The sequence below is a fragment of the Salvelinus alpinus genome, chromosome 9 (assembly GCF_045679555.1).
Source record: "Salvelinus alpinus chromosome 9, SLU_Salpinus.1, whole genome shotgun sequence".
In the NCBI taxonomy this organism is placed as follows: Eukaryota; Metazoa; Chordata; class Actinopteri; order Salmoniformes; family Salmonidae; genus Salvelinus; species Salvelinus alpinus.
Window position 1 is genome coordinate 51022675 of NC_092094.1, and position 22456 is coordinate 51045130.

Genomic DNA, 22456 nt, shown 5'->3' on the forward strand with positions numbered 1-22456 from the left:
AAAGTTTCTCAACCTCCCAGGTACAGGAATCCAATGGGATGTGACCATATGTGGTTTCAGGAAGTGCTGGAATTCCTTCAGGTGAGATGGGACTGCCTAAAAACATGTTACTTCGTTACAGCTATGACCGGAAGTGACTTTTCGTAGCAGGTTAGGAGAGCATTTTTGCTAATAGTCCAAGGACCACCCACCAAAGATGTATTGTTACGTGACCCAGGAAACAAAACTGCAAAATTTCAAGAACATTACGTAGATCATTTTATGAATATGAACACTATGTGGTTCAAAACTTGCAAAAGTTTTACATTAATTAATTATTTGTAATAAAATATAAGATTTTTAGCATTTCAAAACATAGCACATCTTGGGTAATTTCCCTAGCAATGTTCCGACATTGCTATGTTTCACATTGGTAACTTTTTCTGCACACTGGCACAAAGAACTATTGTGCGTTCAGTGTTTGTCCCTGTATAAGCTCAAGCAACACATGTTACCGGTCCTTCACTGATCCAGATGAAACCCAAAACTAGGAAATATGTTTTAACCATGTACAGTGGTTTTCTCAGTTAATATAAGACACTTTGGCAGCTGTATTTAGCCTACAAGTGTCACGTTCTGACCATAGTTCTTTTGTATTTTCTTTGTTTTAGTGTGGTCAGGGCGTGAGTTGGGTGGGTAATCTATGTTTTCTATTTCTGTGTTGGTTTTCTGTGTTTGGCCTGATATGGTTCTCAATCAGAGGCAGCTGTCAATCTTTGCTCTGATTGGGAACCATATTTAGGTAGCCTGTTTTCTGTTGGGTTTTGTGGGTGGTTGTTTTCAGTCTTTGTGTGTCTGCACCAGATATAACTATTTCGGTTTTCACTTTGTTGTTTTGTAATTTGAAGTGTTCAGTTTTGGATTATTATTAAATAAGATGAACACTAACCATGCTGCGCTTTGGTCCTCTCCTTCCACCGACGACAACAAGGGCCATCATTGCTTTTGCCTGCCAGCTAAACTAATCAGCACAACGTTTGCTAGTGTAATAAATGATGTTTTTATTTGACCTTAACACATAGCTATAATACTGTTATAATGCCTTCCTTATTAAAGCAGACTTTGTTGCAAATATCTTGCTACACCCCACAGTTAAACACGTTCTGCCCGTAACAGATACTTACCTCACTCCCACATGCAGGGGAGGATGGCTGACTCAGACCTTTTATGACCACTGATAAGGCAGGCATGTCATTATACGAGCACGAGCACGCACACGCACATGCACACACACACACACACACACACACACACCCTTGTTTCAGGCTGGGTTTCCAAGAACAAAGAACAGTGCCAAGAACCAATGAGGCATTGACACCAGCGTGGAGGAGACGGGCCTCCACTTACAACGACCAGTCAGGAGCACGAAATACCAGAATCTACCTACGTCATTCACTGTATAACATGCACTGCACACTATGTTTCGGGTCTCTTCTTCCGATAGTTCCCTAAGAACTAGACGAACGAGTCCGTGCGGCACGCTTTGCCAGATATTTTTACCTCTGAATAAACTGTCTTTATTATACCTTATCCACCTCGTCCAGCGTCTCAACTTGGTCTCATTTCTCAAGTAACGAATCATCAACACTAGCTAACACAGCTCTCAAAACATTCAAAGTCCCAACAGCTACATAAAGCATTTTATTTCATATTCTTTTTGGATTTGACTATAACCCTAACCCTAACTCTTTTCCTAACCTTAACATAATTCTCTTAACTTGCTACCTTAATTATCCTAACTTGCTGTGTAAGTTCTAACCTGCTATGTCACTTCTGGTCGTAGCGTTATCGAAGTGCCGTGTTTCTAGGGAATATGAAGGTGAGATAGGCCAGGGGAATGACATCACAAAGCGAATAGGGTCACAGGACGCAGGGTGAAGTGACTACAGGTCTGTAAGAATGCAACACGCAATGCGCTAATGTAACCCCAACACTGCAAAGTCTTTCTGAATTAGATAACCATTCATTATCACTACTGTAGAGAACACAGTTCAACCACTATAACTGTCTATGTACAGTGGCTTCAGAGTATTCAGACCCCTTGACTTTTTCCACATTTTGTTACGTTACAGACTTATTCTAAAAATACAAAAAAATTATCCTGAGCAATCTAAACACAATACCCCATAATGACAAAGCCAAAAGAGGTTTTTAGAAATGTTGAAAATAAAAAATAGAAATACCTTATTTACATAAGTATTCAGAACCTTTTCTATGAGACTCGAAATTGAGCTCAGGTGCATCCTGTTTCCATTGATTATCCATGAGATGTTTCTACAACTTCATTGGAGTCTACCTGTAAACCGGTAAATTCAATTGATTGGACATTATTTGGAAAGGCACACACCTGTCTATATAAGGACCCACAGCTGACAGTGCATGTCAGAGCAAAAACCAATCCATGAGGTCCAAGGAATTGTCCTTTGAGCTCTGAGACAGCATTGTGTCGAGGGACAGATCTGGGGAAGGGTACCACAACATGTCTGCAGCATTGAAGGTGCCCAAGAACACAGTGGCTTCTTTCATTCTTAAATGGAACAAGTTTGGAACCATCAAGACTCTTCCTAGATCTGGCCGCCCAGCCAAACTGAGAAATCGGGGGAGAAGGACCTTGGTCTGGGAGGTGAACAAGAACCCGATTGTCACTCTGACAGAGCTCCAGAGTTCCTCTGTGGAGATGGGAGAACCTTCCAGAAGGACAACCATCTCTGCAGCACTCCACCAATCAGGCCTTTATGGTAGTGGCCAGACGGAAGCCACTCCTCAGTAAAAGGCACATGACAGCCCGCTTGGAGTTTGCCAAAAGACACCTAAAGACTCTCAGATCATGATAAACAAGAATCCTCTGGTCTGATGAAACCAAGATTGAACTCTTTGGCCTGAATGCTAAGTGTCACGTCTGGAGGAAACCTGGCACCATCCCTACGGTGAAGCATGGTGGTGGCAGCATCACGCTGTGGGGATGTTTTTCAGCGACAGGGACTGGGAGACTAGTCAGGATCAAGGCAAAGATGAACGGAGCAAATTACAGAGAGATCCTTGATGAAAACCTGCTCCAGAGCGCTCATGACGTCAGACTGGGGTGAAGGTTCACCTTCCAACAGGTCAACGACCCTAAGCACACAGCCAAGACAACGCAGGAGTGGCTTCAGGACAAGTCTCTGAATGTCCTTGAGTGGCACAGCCAGAGCCCGGACTTGAACCCTATCTAACATCTCTGGAGAGACCTGAAAATAGCTGTGCAGCAACGCTCCCCATCCAACCTTGTGTAAATGTAATATTTAAGTTATTATTATAGATTTTTTTGCAGAAATTTCTAAAAAGTTGTTTTTCTTTGTCATCATGGGTGGGAAAAAACAATTTAATACATTTTAGAATAAGGCTGTAGCGTAACAAAATGTGGAAAATCTCAAGGGGTATAAATACTTTCCGAAGGCACTGTATTAATTAGTGCATGGGTCGGTCTAACTGCAGGTAGGTAGTTGTGATGTTAATTTTTTTTATCGCATGCATCACGACTCAGGATATGACCCAGATGCAGATTCAGGAGGCGGATAGTACAGTTCTCATACTTTTTATTATACAAGGTGACAGGCTAGGGCAGGTCGAGGGCAGGCAGAGGTCAGCAATCCAGGGCAGAGTCAAAGAGGTACAGAACGGCAGGCAGGCTCAGAGTCAGGGCAGGCAGAATGGTCAGAACCGGGAACGTGAAAACAGATCAGGGCGTGACAGCATGTAAATATTATAATTTAGATGCAGATATTAGAAAGTTAGAAAAATCTAAGCATATTTTCTTTAAGGAAAGATTAAAACCTAAAACTTCTTATAGGTTTGGGGGGGTGTCAGCAAAAATATTAATAATTTCACAATCGGACACCAATAAGAAGAAGAGACTTGATTGGGACAAGAAACACGAGCAATGGACATTAGACCAGTGGAAATCTGTCCTTTGTCTGATGAGTCAAATTTGACATATTTGGTTCCAACCGCCGTGTCTTTGTGAGATGCAGAGTAGGTGAACAGATGATCTCTGCATGTGTGGTTCCCACTGTGAAGCATGGAGGAGGAGGTGTGATGGTGTGGGGGTGCTTTGCTGGTGACACTGTTGTGATTTACTTAGAATTCAAGGCATACTTAACCAGCATGGCTACCAAAGCATTCTGCAGCGATACGCCATCCCATCGGGTTTGCACTTAGTGGGACTAAATCAAATCAAATGTATTTATAAAGCCCTTCTTACATCAGCTGATGTCACAAAGTGTTGTACAGAAACCCAGCCTAAAACCCCAAACAACAAGCAATGTAGGTGTAGAAGCACAGTGGCTAGGAAAAACTCCCTAGAAAGGAACCTAGGAAGAAACCTAGAGAGGAACCAGGCTATGAGGGGTGGCCAGTCCTCTTCTGGCTGTGCCGGGTGGAGATTATAACAGAACATGGCCAAGATGTTCAAATGTTCATAGATAATAATAATCACAGTGGTTGTTGAGGGTGCAACAGGTCAGCACCTCAGGAGTAAATGTCAGTTGGCTTTTCATAGCTGATCATTCAGAGTATCTCTACCGCTCCTGCTGTCTCTAGAGAGTTGAAAACAGCAGGTCTGGGACAGGTAGCACGTCCGGTGAACAGGTCAGGGTTCCATAGCCGCAGGCAGAACAGTTGAAACTGGAGCAGCAGCACGGCCAGGTGGACTGGGGACAGCAAGGAGTCATCAGGCCAGGTAGTCCTGAGGCATGGTCCTAGGGCTCAGGTCCTCTGAGAGAGAGAAAGAAAGAAAGAAAGAAAGAAAGAAAGAAAGAAAGAAAGAAAGAAAGAAAGAAAGAAAGAAAGAAAGAAAGAAAGAAAGAAAGAAAGAAAGAGAGAATTAAAGAGAGCATCCTTAAATTCACACAGGACACTGGATAAGACAGGAGAAATACTCCAGATATAACAGACTGACCCTAGCTCCCCAACACATAAACTACTGCAGCATAAATACTGGAGGTTGAGACAGGAGGGGTCGGGAGACACTGTGGCCCCATCCGATGATACCCCCGGACAGGGCCAAACAGGCAGGATATAACCCCACCCACTTTGCCAAAGCACAGCCCCCACACCACGAGAGGGACTATCATTTGTTTTTCAACAGGACAATGACCAAACACACCTCCAGGCTGTGTAAGGGCTATCTGACCAAGAAGCAGAGTGATGGTGCTGCATCAGATGACCTGGCCTCCACAATCACCTGACCTCAACCCAATTGAGATGGTTTGGAATGAATTGGACTGCAGAGTGAAGGAAAAGCAGCCAACAAGTGCTCAGCATATGTGGGAACACCTTCAAGACTGTTGGAAAAGCATTCCAGGTGAAGCTGGTTGAGAGAATGCCAAGACTGTGCAAAGCTGTCATGAAGGCAAAGGATGGCTACTTTAAAGAATAAAATATATTTGTTTAACACTTTTTTGGTTACTACATGATTCCATATGTGTTATTTCATAGTTTTGATGTCTTCACTAGTATTCTACAATGTAGAAAATAGTAAAAAATTAAGAAAAACCATTCAATGAGTAGGTTTGTCCAAACTTTTGACTGGTGTATATATATATTTATATATATTTTTGTGTGGAATTGGTCTGCAGACCTACAAAAGGGGGGACATGCGGCCCGTGGACCGCCAGTGGCCCATCTGCTGTACAACAAAGTACGACCTGTATGAGGACATAAAATCTTGATATACAGTATCCAGCCGTCTTTTAAATAACTTGGATGGATCAACCCCCTCCCTGTCTTTCTGCAATCTCTCCAACACTTGTAAATCAACAACTTGAGGTGGGAGTAGCCACTCACAGGGATAGGTATCATGGGGCTAAACTCCCTGCCATACAGACCCATCTGCCTCACCTGGGTATCACCCACCAAATCGTTTATTATAAAACAAAAATAAAAAAATGTTTTTGTCATTTGACACACTTTTTCACCCCGATTTGATATTATGATCTTGTCTCATCGCTACAACTCCCCAACTCGGGAGAGGCGAAGGTCTAGTCATGAGTCCTCCGAAACATGACCCGCCAAACCGCGCTTCTTAACATACTCTCGCTTAACCCGGAATCCAGTCGCACCAATGTGTTGGAGGAAACACCGTTCAACTGACAACAGCCTGCAGTCGCCCGGCCCGCCACAAGGAGTCGCAAGAGCGCGATGTGCCAAGTAAAGCCCCCCGGCACTGAACCAGGATGACACTGGGCCAATTGTGCGCCGCTCTTGGGACTCCCGGTCACAGCCAGTTGTGAGACAGCCTGGGATCGAACCCCAGGCTGTAGTGATGCCACAACACTGCGATGCAGTGCCTTAGACTGCTGCGCCAATCGGGAGGCCCCCACCAAAGCTAACCACATTCATGTTCCCATTATGCCTGTAGCACCCCTTTTGTGGGGTGAGACATCCCATGTCCCTGTCAATTAATAAAGATGACCTGTAACTCAACCAGTGGAGGCTGCTGAGGGGAGGACGGCTCATAATAATGACTGGAATGGAGTAAATGGAATGGTATTGATACCATTCCATTCACTAGATTCCAGCCATTATACTCCATTCCAGACATTATTATGAGCTGTCCTCACCTCAGCAGCTCTACTGAACTCAACCAACGATTTAGCAGGAATTTTTTATTTTATTTAACTAGGCAAGTCAGTTAAGAACAAATTCTTCTTTACAATGATGGCCTATCCCGCCCAAACTCTAACCATGCTGGGCCAATCACGTCCAGTTATGATACAGCCTGGAATCAAACCAGGGTCTGTAGTGACGCCTCTAGCACTGAGATGCAATGGCTTAGATCACTGTGCCACTCGGGAGCCCAATCCGGTGTATAGATTGGTCCCCAGATTAAAAAGAAGTGGATAGGTGTAAGAAATATTATGATGGCATTCCTTTCAAACCTGTGGATTAGGGTAGGAATGCGTTGTAGGAAGTAGATTTAGGGCAAATAGCTCAGATTAAAACTAGAACCATCACTGACAGGCAGAACTAGCCGATTGGTGAAAACATCCAACTAATCTTTCCAGATGTGTAGTATCAAATATTTCTAAAATCGTTTTAAAAAATAGTATATTGTAAGGAAATAATTATTGGAAGTACATTTTACAATAAGACCAACTTCATAAAAATGTATACCACCATAGATACAAATTTACCACGGTTCAAAATATAGGATGACATTACATTCAAATAAACATGTTTGAGGACCTTGAGAAACAAAACAAGATGGCGGATTTTCTGAAAAAGGGTTCGGAGCTGCAAACCATAGCTAAATCAGTTAAAAATAAATCTACAAATAAATAAATACGGTAATTAGTTAGGTTGGCAAACGAACCACTGTCAAACATTTAAATAGTATTTGTTTGTTTTGAATAATTTTGTACTTTCTCCTGTTGCTGTATAACGACCGTATTGGTAACTTTAGAAAGGTAAGGCTAATCAACTTGGCTCGCTAGCATTAGCTAACCATTACATCAACAAAATGCACCGAACTGTATAAAAATTGTTTGAATAACACATATATCGCAGAATCTGCTGCATATGTTGTTTTTGGTTCTGATATGTAATTCGCTTGCAAACTATCGGGTAGAATCTCAGACCGGGTAGGTAACTTAGGCTGGAACGGTCTAGTAGCTAGCTATGCTAACTAGCCTGCATGCCAGCAAGTTGTTATTACATTTCGATGACTACCGTTCGCTCTCTTTGAGTTTTAAAGAAGAAGCCTAACGTAGCTTTATAGGCTGTTGACACTATGTAATCAATCAATTGGCTAATTGTTTGGATTCAAATACCAGGCTTGAGCTTCTTCCCATCTCATTTTATCTTATCTCCTGGACCCGAAGGCTGGTTCAAAGATTAAGAAATGGCAGCAATTTTCCTCCACTACACACAAAGAGTTTTGAACTGATGAGAACAACCTTGCACTGTAAAAAAAAATTATGCTGTTGTTTTTACAGTAACTAAATGGCAGACAGTCACCTGTAAGTTACTGTAAACATATAGTACAGTATGTTACCCAAAATTCCAAATAAACTTTGGTTTAACAGTACAGTAAATTCCAGATAAACGTTGGTTTAACAGTACAGCACTGTAACATACTGTACTTTTTAACATTAACTTACAGGTAACTGGCTACCAGTAAGTTGCCATTAGAAAAACAGTATTTTTTACAGTGTGTGGAAGGAGCTCATTCTACGGAAAACATGCAGACGAGCTGGTAGGAAAATGATCAGCAAATTGAACTGCGAGCAGTACAACATGGACACCGGGGTCCAAGATCACTTGCCAGTTCTGCAGCCTGACCCTCAGGCAATTGACGTGACCCCTCCAAGCCAATCCTGTTTATAATCTACATGCTCCCTCTCGGCCAAATCGTCAGAGATTATAACATCAACTTCCACGCTTTCGATAACCAGGTTTACATTAACACCAAACCGGACACCATCTCTGCCCAAGCAAAACTCAGCAGCTGCCTAGAGGACATCAGGGAATGGATGAAAGATAACTTTCTCCAATTGAACAGTAGCAAGACTGAGGCTTTGCTTATTGGGACACCCAAACAGTTTACCAGTGCTGCAAACATCTGCCCTACAATCACTGGCCAGGCCATCCACGTGTCCTCTGTCATCTCCAACCTAGGAGTCAAGTTTGATCCTCCTCTGTCCTTCGATGCCCACATAAAACAAATATGTAAAACACTATTTTTCCATCTTACACTGAACACAAATATAAATGCAACCTTTTCTAAGATTTTACTGAGTTACAGTCCATATAAAGAAATCAGTCAATTGAAAGAAAGAAATTAGGCCCTAATCTATGGATTTCACATGACTGCATCTGTTGCTCACATATACCTTAAAAAAGGTAGGGGTGTGGATCAGAAAACCAGTCAGTATCTGGTGTGACCACCATTTGCATCATGCTGCGCGACACATCTCCTTCACATAGAGTTGATCAGGCTGTTGATTGTGGCCTGTGGAAAGTTGTCCCACTCCTCTTCAATGGCTGTGCAAAGTTGCTGGATATTGGCTGAAACTGGAACATGCTATTTTACACATCGATCCAAAGCATCTCAAACATGCTCAATGAGTGACATGTCAGGTGAGTATGCAGGCCATGGAAGAACTGGGACATTTTCAGCTTCCAGGAATTGTATACAGATCCTTGCGACATGGGGCTGTACATGAATGGCACGACAATGGGCCTCAGGATCTCGTCACGGTATCTCTGCATTCAAATTGTCATTGATAAAATGCAATTGTGTTTGTTGTCTGTAGCTTATGCCTGCCTATACCATAACCCCACCGCCACCATGGGGCACTCTGTTCACCATGTTAACATCAGTTAACTACTCGTCTCCACGCCACCATACGTCTGCCATCTGCCCGGTACAGTTGAAACTGGGATTCATCCGTGAAGAGTACACTTCTTCAGCGTGCCAGTGGCTATCGTTGGTGAGCATTTGCCCTCTGAAGTTGGTTACGACGCTGAACTGCAATTAGGTCAAGACCCTAGTGAGGACGATGAGCATGCAGATGAGCTTCCCTGAGATGAGCTTCCCTTCCTTTGTGCAGAAAGTATTTGGTTGTGCAAACCCCCAGTTTTATCAGCTATCTTGGTGGCTGGTCTCAGACGATCCTGCAAGTGAAGAAGCCGGATGTGGAGGTCCTGGGCTGGCATGGTTACACGTGGTCTGTGGTTGTGAGGCTGGTTGGACGTACTGCCAAATTTTATAAAGCGACGTTGGTAGAGAAATTAACATTCAATTCTCTGGCAACAGCTCTGGCTGACATTCCTGCAGTCAGCATGCCAATTACACTCTCCCTCAACTTAGGACATCTGTGGCATTGTGTTGTGTGACAAAACAGCACATTTTAAAGTGGCCTTTTATTGTCCCCAGCACAAGGTGCACCTGTGTATTTATCATGCTGCTTAATCAGCTTCTTGAAATGCCACACCTGGTGGATGGATTATCTTGGTAAAGGAGAAATGCTCACTAACAGGAATGTAAACAAAATCTCAAAAAATTTGAGAGAAATACGCTTTTTGCCTATGGAACATTTCTGCAATCTTTTATTTCAGCTCATGAAACATGGGACTAACACTTTACATGTTGCATTTATATATTTTTTCAGTGTAAATACATTGCCCGGGTCATACCCTCACTCTCCCAGCCAGATGCAGATAACCTAATCCATGCCTTCATCTTCTCTCGGATCGACTACGGCAATGTGTTGTTTGGGAGCCTCCCAGCTAAATCACTACAGAGGCTCCAACTAATCCAGAACAGTGCTGCCAGGGACCTGACCAGAACCAAGAAGTCAGATCCCATCACCCCGATCCTGGCCCAACTCCACTGGCTACCGGTCAACTACCGGAATGACTTCAAAATCCTCATCCTTGGATTTAAAGCCTTGAATGGATTGAGGTGCACCTACATCAGTGACCTTATCTCAATCAGCGAGCCACCTCACACTCTCCGCTTCAGGAACTCCCTGCTGCATCAAGTCTCCAAGACACGTCTTTGAACTATGGGTGACCGAGCCTTCTGCTCCCTTGCCCCTCGCCTATGGAATGCTTTTTCCCTGATCATCTGAGAGCTGCTCCGTCACGCTGAACTTTTAAAACGGGCCTTAAAACCCACTACTACAGGCTTTCATAGTCCTAGACCCAATGTAAAATGTATTTAGCACCTAGCCCACCATTGATATTTTACCTCCATTGATTCTAAATGTATGTTATTTCTATTGTATATAATGTTTTACTTTTTTCCTCAGTTGAGCTTTGAGATAACTACTGAAATGCAGTTTTACAAATTAAATGTATTATTATGTAAAGTTGAAAACACATGCATGTAAAGCTTTTTCACATTCTGACAGAAGGAGGGAACATCAGCTGACTGGCAGCTAGTATATTTGTGCTGCCTTCAAGGAGGGGTGAAATGTGTGTTTTAATGACTTTACAGTAGAGTGGGAAAGCTGGTGGTCAGTCATCTGATCTGTAATATCTTTATCTCTAATCATGAGTTTTTATGTTTTTATTTATGCAATCTTGCATTCACCATCCATTCATGAATTTACAGAAGCCTAACATTAGATACAGTGACAGCCTGGGATGTAGCCTGGATTCAGAGGCATGCTTTGTGTTCAAAACAAGATGAGTTGTTTTTAAATGAATCAGAATAATGTTTGTTTTCTAAGATGCAGCTGGAAGTGAGTTATAACATGGCCATTAGAACCCAAAACAAGATGAGTCATTTTAAATGAATCAGAATAATGTTTGTTTTCTAAGATGCAGCTGGAAGTGAGTTATAACATGGCCATTATAACCCAAAACAAGGGAAAAATAGTTTTCTTTCAGCTTGACATCCCTCCTCATTCACCTCCCAACTATCCCTCTATCCCACAGCCACCATGGCGGAGGAGCGGAGGCCGAAGCAGTGCACTGTGGTTTTGCCCACTGAGTCCATGAAGGCCATGGCAGAGTCCATAGGAGTGGGGCAGCTACAGGAGGAGAGCTGTGCTGCCCTGAGCGAGGAGGTCAGCTACAGAATAAAGGAGATCGCCCAGGTAAGAGCAGGGCCGAGTTCAGTAGGGCACACCGTAGCAAAATGATTTGCGGAAAATGAGAATCTGTTCTTATTGGATGACTCACTCTGACATGTTGCACCTCAGTTCCTATCAATACCAATGAACACAGTGTAATTATGTTATGAAATGTGATCCTTTGCTCATATTTTCTGTTTTCCCCCTCCCTTTGTCTTCCAGGACGCGTTGAAGTTTATGCACCACGGAAAGAGACGTAAACTGACAACCAGCGACATAGATCATGCTCTTAAACTGAAGAATGTAGAGGTGAGGTGGACTATACTGTGCAATCATGGAGAAATGGTTCTTTCTTTGGAGAACTTTTCACAGGACCTCAATTAAATATATAGGCTATATTGAAAGCAACATTTTAGATGTTATTTACATAAACAGACTTGGTTGAAAATGTCAATAGAGCAATTACTAAGCTATCATCAGATAAATGATTAAAGCCACTGTACAAATTCAACCAAAGCTGTTTTGTGTTGCTAGTGTTACAGAATTGATTGATATCAGTCAATTGGTGGTATAGTTATTGATGAAAGTCACTACACACGACTTGCACATTTCAAGTCACTGCACATATACATGCACCATTTCAGTTTCAGTCTGTATCTATGCAACCATCACAGTATTAGCCATCCCAGTGCTTGGTTTCATAGAGGCCTCTCCTCCACAGCCTCTGTATGGGTTCCAGTCGCAGGAGTTCATCCCATTTCGCTTTGCCAGCGGAGGAGGGAGAGAGCTTCACTTCTACGAGGAGAAGGAGGTGGACCTTAGTGACATCATCAACACACCCCTCCCTAGAGTCCCCCTTGACGTTTCGCTCAAAGGTATACTTCTATTTTGTTTTGTGAAAATGTTGCGTTGATTTTACAAAAACATATACCTCCACCCGGTATGATACTGACGCATTCAAACATTTCAAAGGTATCGGCCTACTTGTACTGATGTTGGTTGTATTTTATTAGATCCACTTCCATTGTTGTAGATTATCCATATGATGGTATTATCTTTGAACAAGTGTTTGGGTTTGTTGATTATACAAGCTCTTGTTGTACCTCCTGTCTTGTTCTCTGTTCCTCAGCTCACTGGTTAAGTATTGAAGGTGTCCAGCCTGCTATACCAGAGAACCCACCCCCAGGTGAGATGTCTGTTTGTCTGTTTCCATCCTTCTCTATCATCTACTTGAGTAAAGCAGCATTCTTCTCTAATCAACCACATTTCCATCATGTGTATATTTTCACTGTGTATGTACCATCTCACTTCTTTCCCCTTCTCTTTCCCTCAGCCCCCAAAGAGCAGCAGAAGGCTGAGTCGACCGAGCCCCTCAAGGTGGTCAAGCCTGGTCAGGAGGAGGAGGGCTCCATCCAGAAGGGCCAGGGAGCTACATCTGCAGAGGCTAAAGGTCAGGAGCTTCTGATGTGTCTGTACGCCATCTTAAAATTGTATGTGAACAAGTATACCCTTTTCACACATGACGTGTCAAACCGAACCATACTATGTTGGCTCTGATATTTTCTTTTCACATTGTCCTTTCCAGCACGGTTCAAGCCGCTATGGTAGATGTGTAACTAAGCCAGTGAAGTGCGGCTTGGCTCAGCACGGTAGTGTGAAAAGGATACTAGAAAAGCTATTCTTATTTAATCAATGTTTGTGGTCCCTCTGGTTTGGTCCTTCCCAGGTAAGAAGGAGGGTCTGATGAGGATGAAGCCCCGCAGTACTCACGAGCTCTCAGTGGAACAGCAGCTCTACTACAAGGAGATCACAGAGGCCTGCGTCGGGTCCTGTGAGGCCAAGAGAGCTGTGAGTCAACCGTGTGTGTTTGTGTGCACACGTGCGAGAGTTTTGTGTCTGAGTCTACCAGGTTTTTGGCTAAAATGTCCTGGTACTGGGTAAAGTTCATGATGCTGTTGACCTTAACAAGGACCAGTGGAAACAAAATAGCCCCATAACATCAAAGATCCACCACCATATTTTAAAGTAGGTATGGGGTTCTTTTCTGCTTATCACATCCTTCTCTCAAAACCACCACAGGTGTGCGTGACCAATTGAGCTATATGTTAATGTCATCCAACAAATGTAAATGCCTGCATTTTGCTAAACGGCATTGGCACTTAGATTGGAACCGGTGCTATGGTCAGATGACATGAAAATAGAGCTCTTTGTCCAAGCACACCAGTGGGTTTGGCGTCGAAAGGAGAATGTGATTTTGCAATGGCCATCTCCAGAATTGAACACCATTGAAAAGCTGTGGTTTGAATTAAAGAGAGCTGTCCACAGATTCTGTATGGAGGGATGGTCTTAGTTCTGTAATCTCATAAAACATGATAGAAACAGGCATAGTGCCGTTATCCTCCTAAGGGGAGGGTGTATTGAAAACGGGTGCCATCATTTGGACCCCTATCTTCTTCAGAGAAAATATGTTTTACCTGTAAAACAAAATATCTTTCTTTGAGCAATTGTAAAAAAAAAAATATATATATATAATTTTCCTTTCATTTTTTTGCATACAATATAGCTAATTATGAATATTATTTATTTTATACAGTATTTTTTGCAAATTTTTATCAAGGGTGCCAATCATGTTGGTCATGACTGTATGTATGCATTTCTGTATGTATTTCTGTGTGTATGGTTTTGTTATTGTTGCCACGTTATAATGCCATCTCTCTGACCCAGTATGTCTCTCTTGTCTTCTTCAGGAGGCTCTACAGAGTATTGCTACAGACCCTGGGCTCTACCAGATGCTCCCCAGATTCAGCACTTTCATCTCTGAGGGGGTGAGCTTCTCTTCCTTCCTGTCAATCTCTATTCTACCCTCCAAGATAGGTTTCTGCTGATGGCACACGCTATTTCTCAATTGTCGAAACGAATCTTCCCGTTTCTTCATCCTCATCTTATTCACTGCACTGATCTGAAAGAACTGACCAGGTGAAAGCTAGCCTAATGATGAGCTTACACCATATTGTTTTCACCGATCAAATCATTTCTGATCAGTGCAGCTGAAGGAAAGGAGATGAGGAGGAGACATTTTCAAGTTATTTAGATGGAGCCAAAGTGTTTCAGTGCAGGAGGGATCATGACCCTGTGACCTTTAGCTTGTTCCTCTCTCTTACGTCCTCCTCTCCTCCTGTAGGTCCGTGTGAACGTGGTGCAGAACAACCTGGCCCTGCTCATCTACCTGATGAGGATGGTCAAGGCCCTCATGGACAACCCCACACTCTACCTAGAGAAATATGTAAGAGTTCTAACACAACTAAATAGCATACACAGTAAACTGAAAACTAAGGCAAAACACATGAGACAGGTCAATATTACACACAGTAAACTGAAAACTAAAGCAAAACACATGACACAGGTCAATATTACACACAGTAAACTGAAAACTAAAGCAAAACACATGACACGGGTAAATATTACACACAGTAAACTGAAAACTAAAGCAAAACACATGACACGGGTTAGTATTACACACAGTAAACTGAAAACTAAAGCAAAACACATGACACGGGTCAATATTACACACATCAAACTTAAAATTTAAAGCAAATCACATGACAAGGGTCAATATTACACACAGTAAACTGAAAACTAAAGCAAAACACATGACACGGGTCAATATTACACACAGTAAACTGAAAACTAAAGCAAAACACATGACACGGGTTAGTATTACACACAGTAAACTGAAAACTAAAGCAAAACACATGACACGGGTCAATATTACACACAGTAAACTGAAAACTAAAGCAAAACACATGACACGGGTTAGTATTACACACAGTAAACTGAAAACTAAAGCAAAACACATGACACGGGTCAATATTACACACAGTAAACTGAAAACTAAAGCAAAACACATGACACGGGTCAATATTACACACAGTAAACTGAAAACTAAAGCAAAACACATGACACGGGTCAATATTACACACAGTAAACTGAAAACTAAAGCAAAACACATGACACGGGTCAATATTACACACAGTAAACTGAAAACTAAAGCAAAACACATGACACGGGTTAGTATTACACACAGTAAACTGAAAACTAAAGCAAAACACATGACACGGGTCAATATTACACACAGTAAACTGAAAACTAAAGCAAAACACATGACACGGGTCAATATTACACACAGTAAACTGAAAACTAAAGCAAAACACATGACACGGGTCAATATTACACACAGTAAACTGAAAACTAAAGCAAAACACATGACACGGGTCAATATTACACACAGTAAACTGAAAACTAAAGCAAAACACATGACACGGGTCAATATTACACACAGTAAACTGAAAACTAAAGCAAAACACATGACACAGGTCAATATTACACACAGTAAACTGAAAACTAAAGCAAAACACATGACACGGGTCAATATTACACACAGTAAACTGAAAACTAAAGCAAAACACATGACACGGGTCAATATTACACACAGTAAACTGAAAACTAAATTAAAATATAATTCTAATAACCTTTATTTCTGGAGCATTTTGATACAGACAGACCTCAACTCAGTGCTGATCATAACACCTGCCATTTGATGTGTCCCTCTCTTGGTTCCCTGGTCGTGGTCTAGCTGCACGAGTTGATCCCAGCGGTGGTGACGTGCATAGTGAGTAAGCAGCTGTGTTTGCGGCCTGACGTGGACAACCACTGGGCTCTGAGGGACTTCGCTGCCCGTCTGATGGCCCAGAGCTGTAAGACCTTCAGCACCACCACCAACAACATCCAGTCACGCATCACCAAGACCTTCACCAAGGTACGTGGAGATGCATCCGATTGATCGACTTTTACTTGGAAGGAAGTGCGTGTGTGTTTTTAGTTCAAATAAATAACATATAATACTGGGATTGAGACAATAAGCGTCGTTATGAGCCGTGAACATCTCCTTCCCGTCATCTTTCTCTCAGAGCTGGTTGGATGAGAAGACCCAGTGGACGACACGGTATGGCTGCATCGCTGGACTGTCTGAACTGGGACCTGACGTGAGTACTGCCATTTGAGGGAATATTCTCACCCTGGTCTGAGCTGTGGTATAATAGTGTACTCCCCCCCCCCCCCCCCCCTCCAGGTGATCAAGACGTTGATCCTGCCCAGGCTCACTATAGAAGGAGCTCGTATCAAAGCTGTGTCTGAGGGACCCGTGGTCTCCAACATCGATAAGATAGGAGCAGACCACGTCCAAAGCCTTCTACTGGTGAGGAGCCAAACACAAACTGTTATTGTTCTACTTATTATTGTTGACTAAAATGTTAATATTCCATTGAAGATGCATCTTTATGATAAAACATGTTTGTTTTATTCTTCTATTGTTATTAAAACAAATAGGACCACAGACAACATATTATATTGACCGCTACATACATTTAGGGCTGGTTTCCCAGACACAGATTAAGCCTAGTTCTGGACTAAAAAGCTCCACTGAACATGCTTTTTAGTCCAAGACTGGCTACACATACCCACCTGGAAGAGAGACATAGATCCTTGACTAATATCCTCTTCTCTCTCAGAAACACTGTGCCAGCGTTATCGCCAAGACTCGTCCCCTGCCTGACAACATGGAGCAGTACCGGGCAGACTACGGTTACCTGGGGCCCATGCTCTGTTCCCACGTGGTTAAGGCCCGGGCCCAGGCAGCACTACAGGCCCAGCAGGTCAACAGAACCACACTCACCATCACACAGGTAGGGCACCTAGATGTGTAAAACGATGTATATGAACTGCCTAAGGTTGGAGTCAATTCCATTTCCGTTCAATTTATATTCCAATTCAAATTTTCCTATTTACATTTCTGTTAACTTCCAGAATTGAAATGTAATTGACCTCAACGCTGAAATGAACTGACAATATCAGCAACTGTAATGATCCAACGTAACGTTACAAAACCCCATCTGAAGTCCTACTGTGTCTGTCTGTCTGTGTTGCAGCCTCGGCCCACCCTAACGGTGTCTCAGAGCGGGATAGGAGGGTCGGGGGGGTCCCGTTCCCCCAGCATCATCAAGGTTCCCAGCTCCCTCACCCTCATGTCCACCCGACCAGGCACCCCAACACAGCCATCGCCTCCGGCAACCAAGTACATCGTCATGGCAACCAGTGCAGGGGCATCTTCCACCCAGCAGGTACTGGACAGTAGTCTTGTTGTTGTTTTTCATCTTGATTTGCAATTATATGAAATAGTAACAAAAACAAATGTATTTCAACTCTAACTCTTGTATTCACTCTATGTCCTCCTAGATTCACTAAACATTTAATATACAGTCATTGATATCCTATACATTCCCTTTTTTATAGACCTTCAAGTTTCTCTGATAATCACTTTTCATGGAAGCTTTTATCTAGATGCCCTAGTTAAGTGTTGTGATGTGTAATGTAATATTCCCTTCTCTTCCAGGTGATCACCCTGAGTTCCTCCTCGGGCTCCTCGGTGACCAGCACGGTTGCCAGCGCTACCTCCACCCTGCAGCCTCTGGTCAAGCTGGAGTCCAGAGGGGCCGGCGGCCTGGGGGGGTCGCGACCCCTCCAGAAGTACATTGTGGTGTCTCTCCCCACGTCCGCCTCTTCCTCCCTGGAGAGTAAGAGTGGCATGCTCCCTCCCTCTTCCTCCACCTCTCCCATCTCGCTGGAGGCCGGGATGAAGATGGATCGCTCAGACTCTCCCGGGGCCAGCACACAGTCCCCGCACTAAGATACTATGTGCGTCCCAAATGGCACCCTACTCCCTATATAGTGCACTACTTTTGACCAGGGCTCATAGGGCTCTGTTCAAAAGTAGTCCAGGATCCATAGGACTCTCGTCAAAAGGAGTGCACTATATGAGGAATAGGGTGCCATTTGCGACGCAGACACTGGCTTGTAATTGCCTTAGGGTGGTCAGACTGATTGGCTGTTGATGGTGATAATGAGAGATACCTCGACCTCTCTGATAGGACAGAGATTAGGTGCCTGAAGAGGGAGGAAGGGATTACTTTTGGGAGCAGGGGTGGAAACTAGCTACTTCTGAGTCTAGAGTAGCAGAAGAATTGTCAGAAAACAGGGATATTATGCGAAAGTGATTGATAGAGACCAGATGGGATGGCGGGAGGAGTGGATGGATGGGTGCATGCAGTAAAGTGCACAAATCGCATCTCTTTTCTTATTGTACATACATTCACACTTGTCTAAAAGCTGTGTGGGCATTTATAATGGTTCAACCAACATTCTAATTGATTTTATGTTTCTTTTTTACACTATAATAAACCTGATTTTTGTAATGATTTTATGGCGATTGCTTCGTATTTTAATTAGTGGAGGTAGCCTGGGTGCCAGTCAGTTTCTGATCTCTTGTCAATTCCTTATGGATTTCTCTTCCAGACATGACATGTTTGGCTTTACAATGACAGCAATGGAGTTGGCAAGAGAGCAAACGGATCTGGGACTAAGCTAGAGTGCAGGAGGATGATTGACAATATGGTTAACAGCTGACAATAGAAATAAAACTTAGTAGCCTAAAGACCTACATTCCTTACATAAACATCCTTACATTCTTAGGAAGCAATGCAGGTTGTTGTTGCTGACACTTAACATTGAAGAGGTGGGAAAGGAATTGGGACAAACGTGCCATATACAGTGACTTCTGTAAATATTGGGACTTTGAAGTGTTTTTTTCTTCTTTTGACTCATTAATCAAAAAGTTTGGATTAGAACTCAAATAATGACTATGAGGTTAATGTGCCGACTGTCGGCTTTAATTTGAGGGTATTTTCATCCATATCGGGTGAACCGTTTAGAAATTACAGCACTTTTGTACACCCCCCCCCTCCCCATTTTAGGGGAGCAACGGTATTGGGACAAATTCACTTATGTGTATTAAAGTAGTCAAATATATTTGGTCCCATATTCATCAAGCTTGTGACTCCACACAGTTGTTGGATGCATTTGCTGTTTGTTTTGGTTGTGTTTCAGATTATTTTGTGCCTAATAGAAATGAATGGTAAATAATGTATTTTGTCATTTTGGAGTCACTTTTATTGTAAATAAGAATACAATATGTTTTTAAACACTTCTACATTAATATGGATGTTACCATGATTACGGATAATCCTGAATGAATCGTGAATAATGATGACCGAGAAAGTTAGACACACAGATATACCCCCTAGACATGCTAACCTCTCACCATTAGTGGTAGGTCAGCATTTTTTGGAGAGGGTATGATATTTGTTAACCGCTAGGCTACCTGCCTCTAGGATGCTGCTCATCCTTTAAACAAATAAAGAGCTGTGCCTGCCTTAGCTCTGGTCCTGGGCCCGTTTCCCAATAGCGATGGAATTTAGGCTTACAAGTGTTTTAAACTATGCATATTTTCTACAACGGTCGTAAATGTAACATGTGTTTCCCAAAACGCCATGCAGAGAGAACGGTCGCGAAGTGCGTCGTTGGAGCAAGGCTGCTTTCACATCAGCTTTCTCCATTCAAATCTTTCCTTAACATTAGAATTATGTCACAATACTAACGACTGAGATATTACCACCGACGGCTGCAAATATTGAGGCGGTTTATTAAAATGCTTACCCAATAAGAATTCACAAAATCCCCGATTTGGCACATCATTGCGCACATGTTAGGTCACACATCATTGAATACAGTATATTGAGACAAATTACAGACAGTAGCCTATATGTTGCAAAATAGAACTCAATTGAATGAACATGAAATGTAGGCATATAGCCTACTGCTAAATTAAGATGGTTCTGTACTGGACGGCCGCCGTTTTGCAAGCTCTGATCCAACTTTTTTTAAAATTATTATGTCATTTATTTTTACTCTATTTTCACTAAATGTATCCACTATCTTACAACCAACAAGAAGTCTTTAACATCTGATTGGGCTCTCTATGTAATTCCAACCCAATTTGATCCTGGTGAGATTAAGGCGAAGGGAAAACCGACCACCTCTTCCCTCCATTCTACTGGCTAACGTACAGTCACTTGATAATAAAATCGATGACATCCGATCACAGATTTTCTACCAACGGGACTCTCATAACTGCAATATTCTTTGCTTTTCAGAAACATGGCTCCCGGACAAGATACCCCCCGTGGCTATCCAACTTGATGGGATTCTCCATTCACCAGGCAGACAGGACAGTGGAGTCAGGGAAATCTTGAGTGGGGGAGGGTTTTGCCTCTTCATCAACTCCAACTAGTTTGCTAAGGTAATTCCAGCATGGTGGAAGTGTCTTGGAATACCTGATGGTGAAATGCCTACCCTTCTACCTCCTGAGGGAGTTTTCAGTTGTTATCGTGACTGCTGTATAATTCCACCTCCGGAAAAAAAAAATAACAAGCTGGTACTTAACAAACTGTACTAGCCTATAAACAAGCAGGAAAACCTACACCCTGAGGCTGCCTTTCTGGTTGCCGGTGATTTAATTTGGCGTCACTAAGACACGTGATGCCCAACTTCCATCAACACGTCTCCTACACCACTAGGGGCGATAAAGTCCGAGACCCCTGCTATTCTACCCACAAGCAAGCATACAAGGCCCTCCCTCGTCCGCCATTCAGCAAATCAGATCATGACTCTGTACTATTGCAGTAGCAGTAGCAGAAAACGGAAGTACCCGCGATTCCCTCCGTTGAGAAATGGTCACCAGAATCAGAGGTCATGCTACACGACTGCTTTGCTAGCGCTAATTGGAATATGTTTCGAGACTCCGCCATTGACGAGCTAACCACCTCCGACACTGGCTTCATTAGAAAATGCATCGGCGATGTTGTACCCACAGTTAGGGTTCGCTGCTTCCCCAATCAAAAGCCAAACTAAACTAAAGAACATGGCTACCGCACACAGAGCTATCGTAGGCAACCCTGACGCTACGGCAGAGGACAGGAATAAGTACAAGAAGGCCCGCTATGACCTCCGCAGAGTCATCAAATGAGTAAAAGGACAATACAAGAATTAGGTGGAATCATATCACATAAGCTCCAACGCCCGCCGCATGTGTCCATTACGGATTATCCAACCGGGATCTGCCCAATGATGCCTCTCCACCAGACGAACGCAATGGTTTTTATCCAGGCTTTGACAACAACAACATCTGGGTGTGAAGGCCATCACAGACCCAGACGATTGGGTGATCTCGCTCTCCAAGGCCGAGGGCAGAAGTGTCTTTAAATCAGGTCAACACCCGCAAGACTGCGGGCCCCAACGGTATTCCAGAGCATGCGCAGAACACCTGCCAGGCATATTCACAGTAATTGTCAACCTCTCCTTGTCCCAGTCTGTGATCCCCACATGTTTTAAGATGATCACAATCATTTGTGTTCCTAAGAACACTAAGGCTTCATGCCACAATGACTACCACCCTGTAGGACTCACTTCTGTAATCATGAAGTGCTTTGAGAGGCTGGTTATGGCTCACAATAACTCCACCATCCCAGACACCCTAGACCCACTCCAACTTGCATACCTCCCCAACAGATCCATAGACTAAGCTCTTCACACTGCCCTCACCGACCTACATATGTGAGAATGCTGTTCATTGACTACAGCTCAGCGCTCAACACCATTGTCTCCTCCATGCTCGCCACCAAGCTTAGGACTCTGGGTCTAAACACCTCCCTCTGAAACTGGATCCTGGACTTCTTGATGGGCCGAACCCAGGTGGTGAGGGTAGACAACATCACCTCCGCCACGCTGATCTTTAACACAAGGGCCCCACAAGGGTGTGTGCTTAGAGCCCTCCTGTACTCCCTGTTCACACTCGACCGTGTGGCCACGCACGACTCCAACACCATTATCAAGTTCGCTGACGACAC

The 22456-nt window shown here is 43.2% G+C and overlaps 1 protein-coding gene and 1 long non-coding RNA gene across 2 annotated transcripts; one reads left to right on the plus strand and one right to left on the minus strand.

Moving 5' to 3' along the window:
• Positions 1-3597: 3597 nt before the first annotated feature.
• On the minus strand, positions 3598-7937 carry LOC139530308 (uncharacterized). Its single transcript, XR_011666001.1, has 2 exons — positions 7848-7937; positions 3598-4791 (listed from the first exon to the last, which is right to left on the minus strand). It is a non-coding gene; the product is annotated as an uncharacterized lncRNA (long non-coding RNA).
• LOC139530307 (transcription initiation factor TFIID subunit 6-like) lies at positions 7283-18910 on the plus strand. The gene is made up of 15 exons (XM_071326589.1): positions 7283-7484; positions 11464-11624; positions 11823-11909; positions 12322-12475; positions 12730-12786; positions 12934-13050; positions 13327-13448; positions 14348-14425; positions 14782-14883; positions 16234-16416; positions 16568-16642; positions 16729-16854; positions 17168-17341; positions 17585-17776; positions 18049-18910. Exons 2-15 carry the CDS (start codon positions 11469-11471, stop codon positions 18340-18342), a joined length of 1917 nt encoding a protein of 638 aa, XP_071182690.1. The 5' UTR covers positions 7283-7484; positions 11464-11468; the 3' UTR covers positions 18343-18910.
• The last annotated feature ends 3546 nt before the right edge of the window (positions 18911-22456 follow it).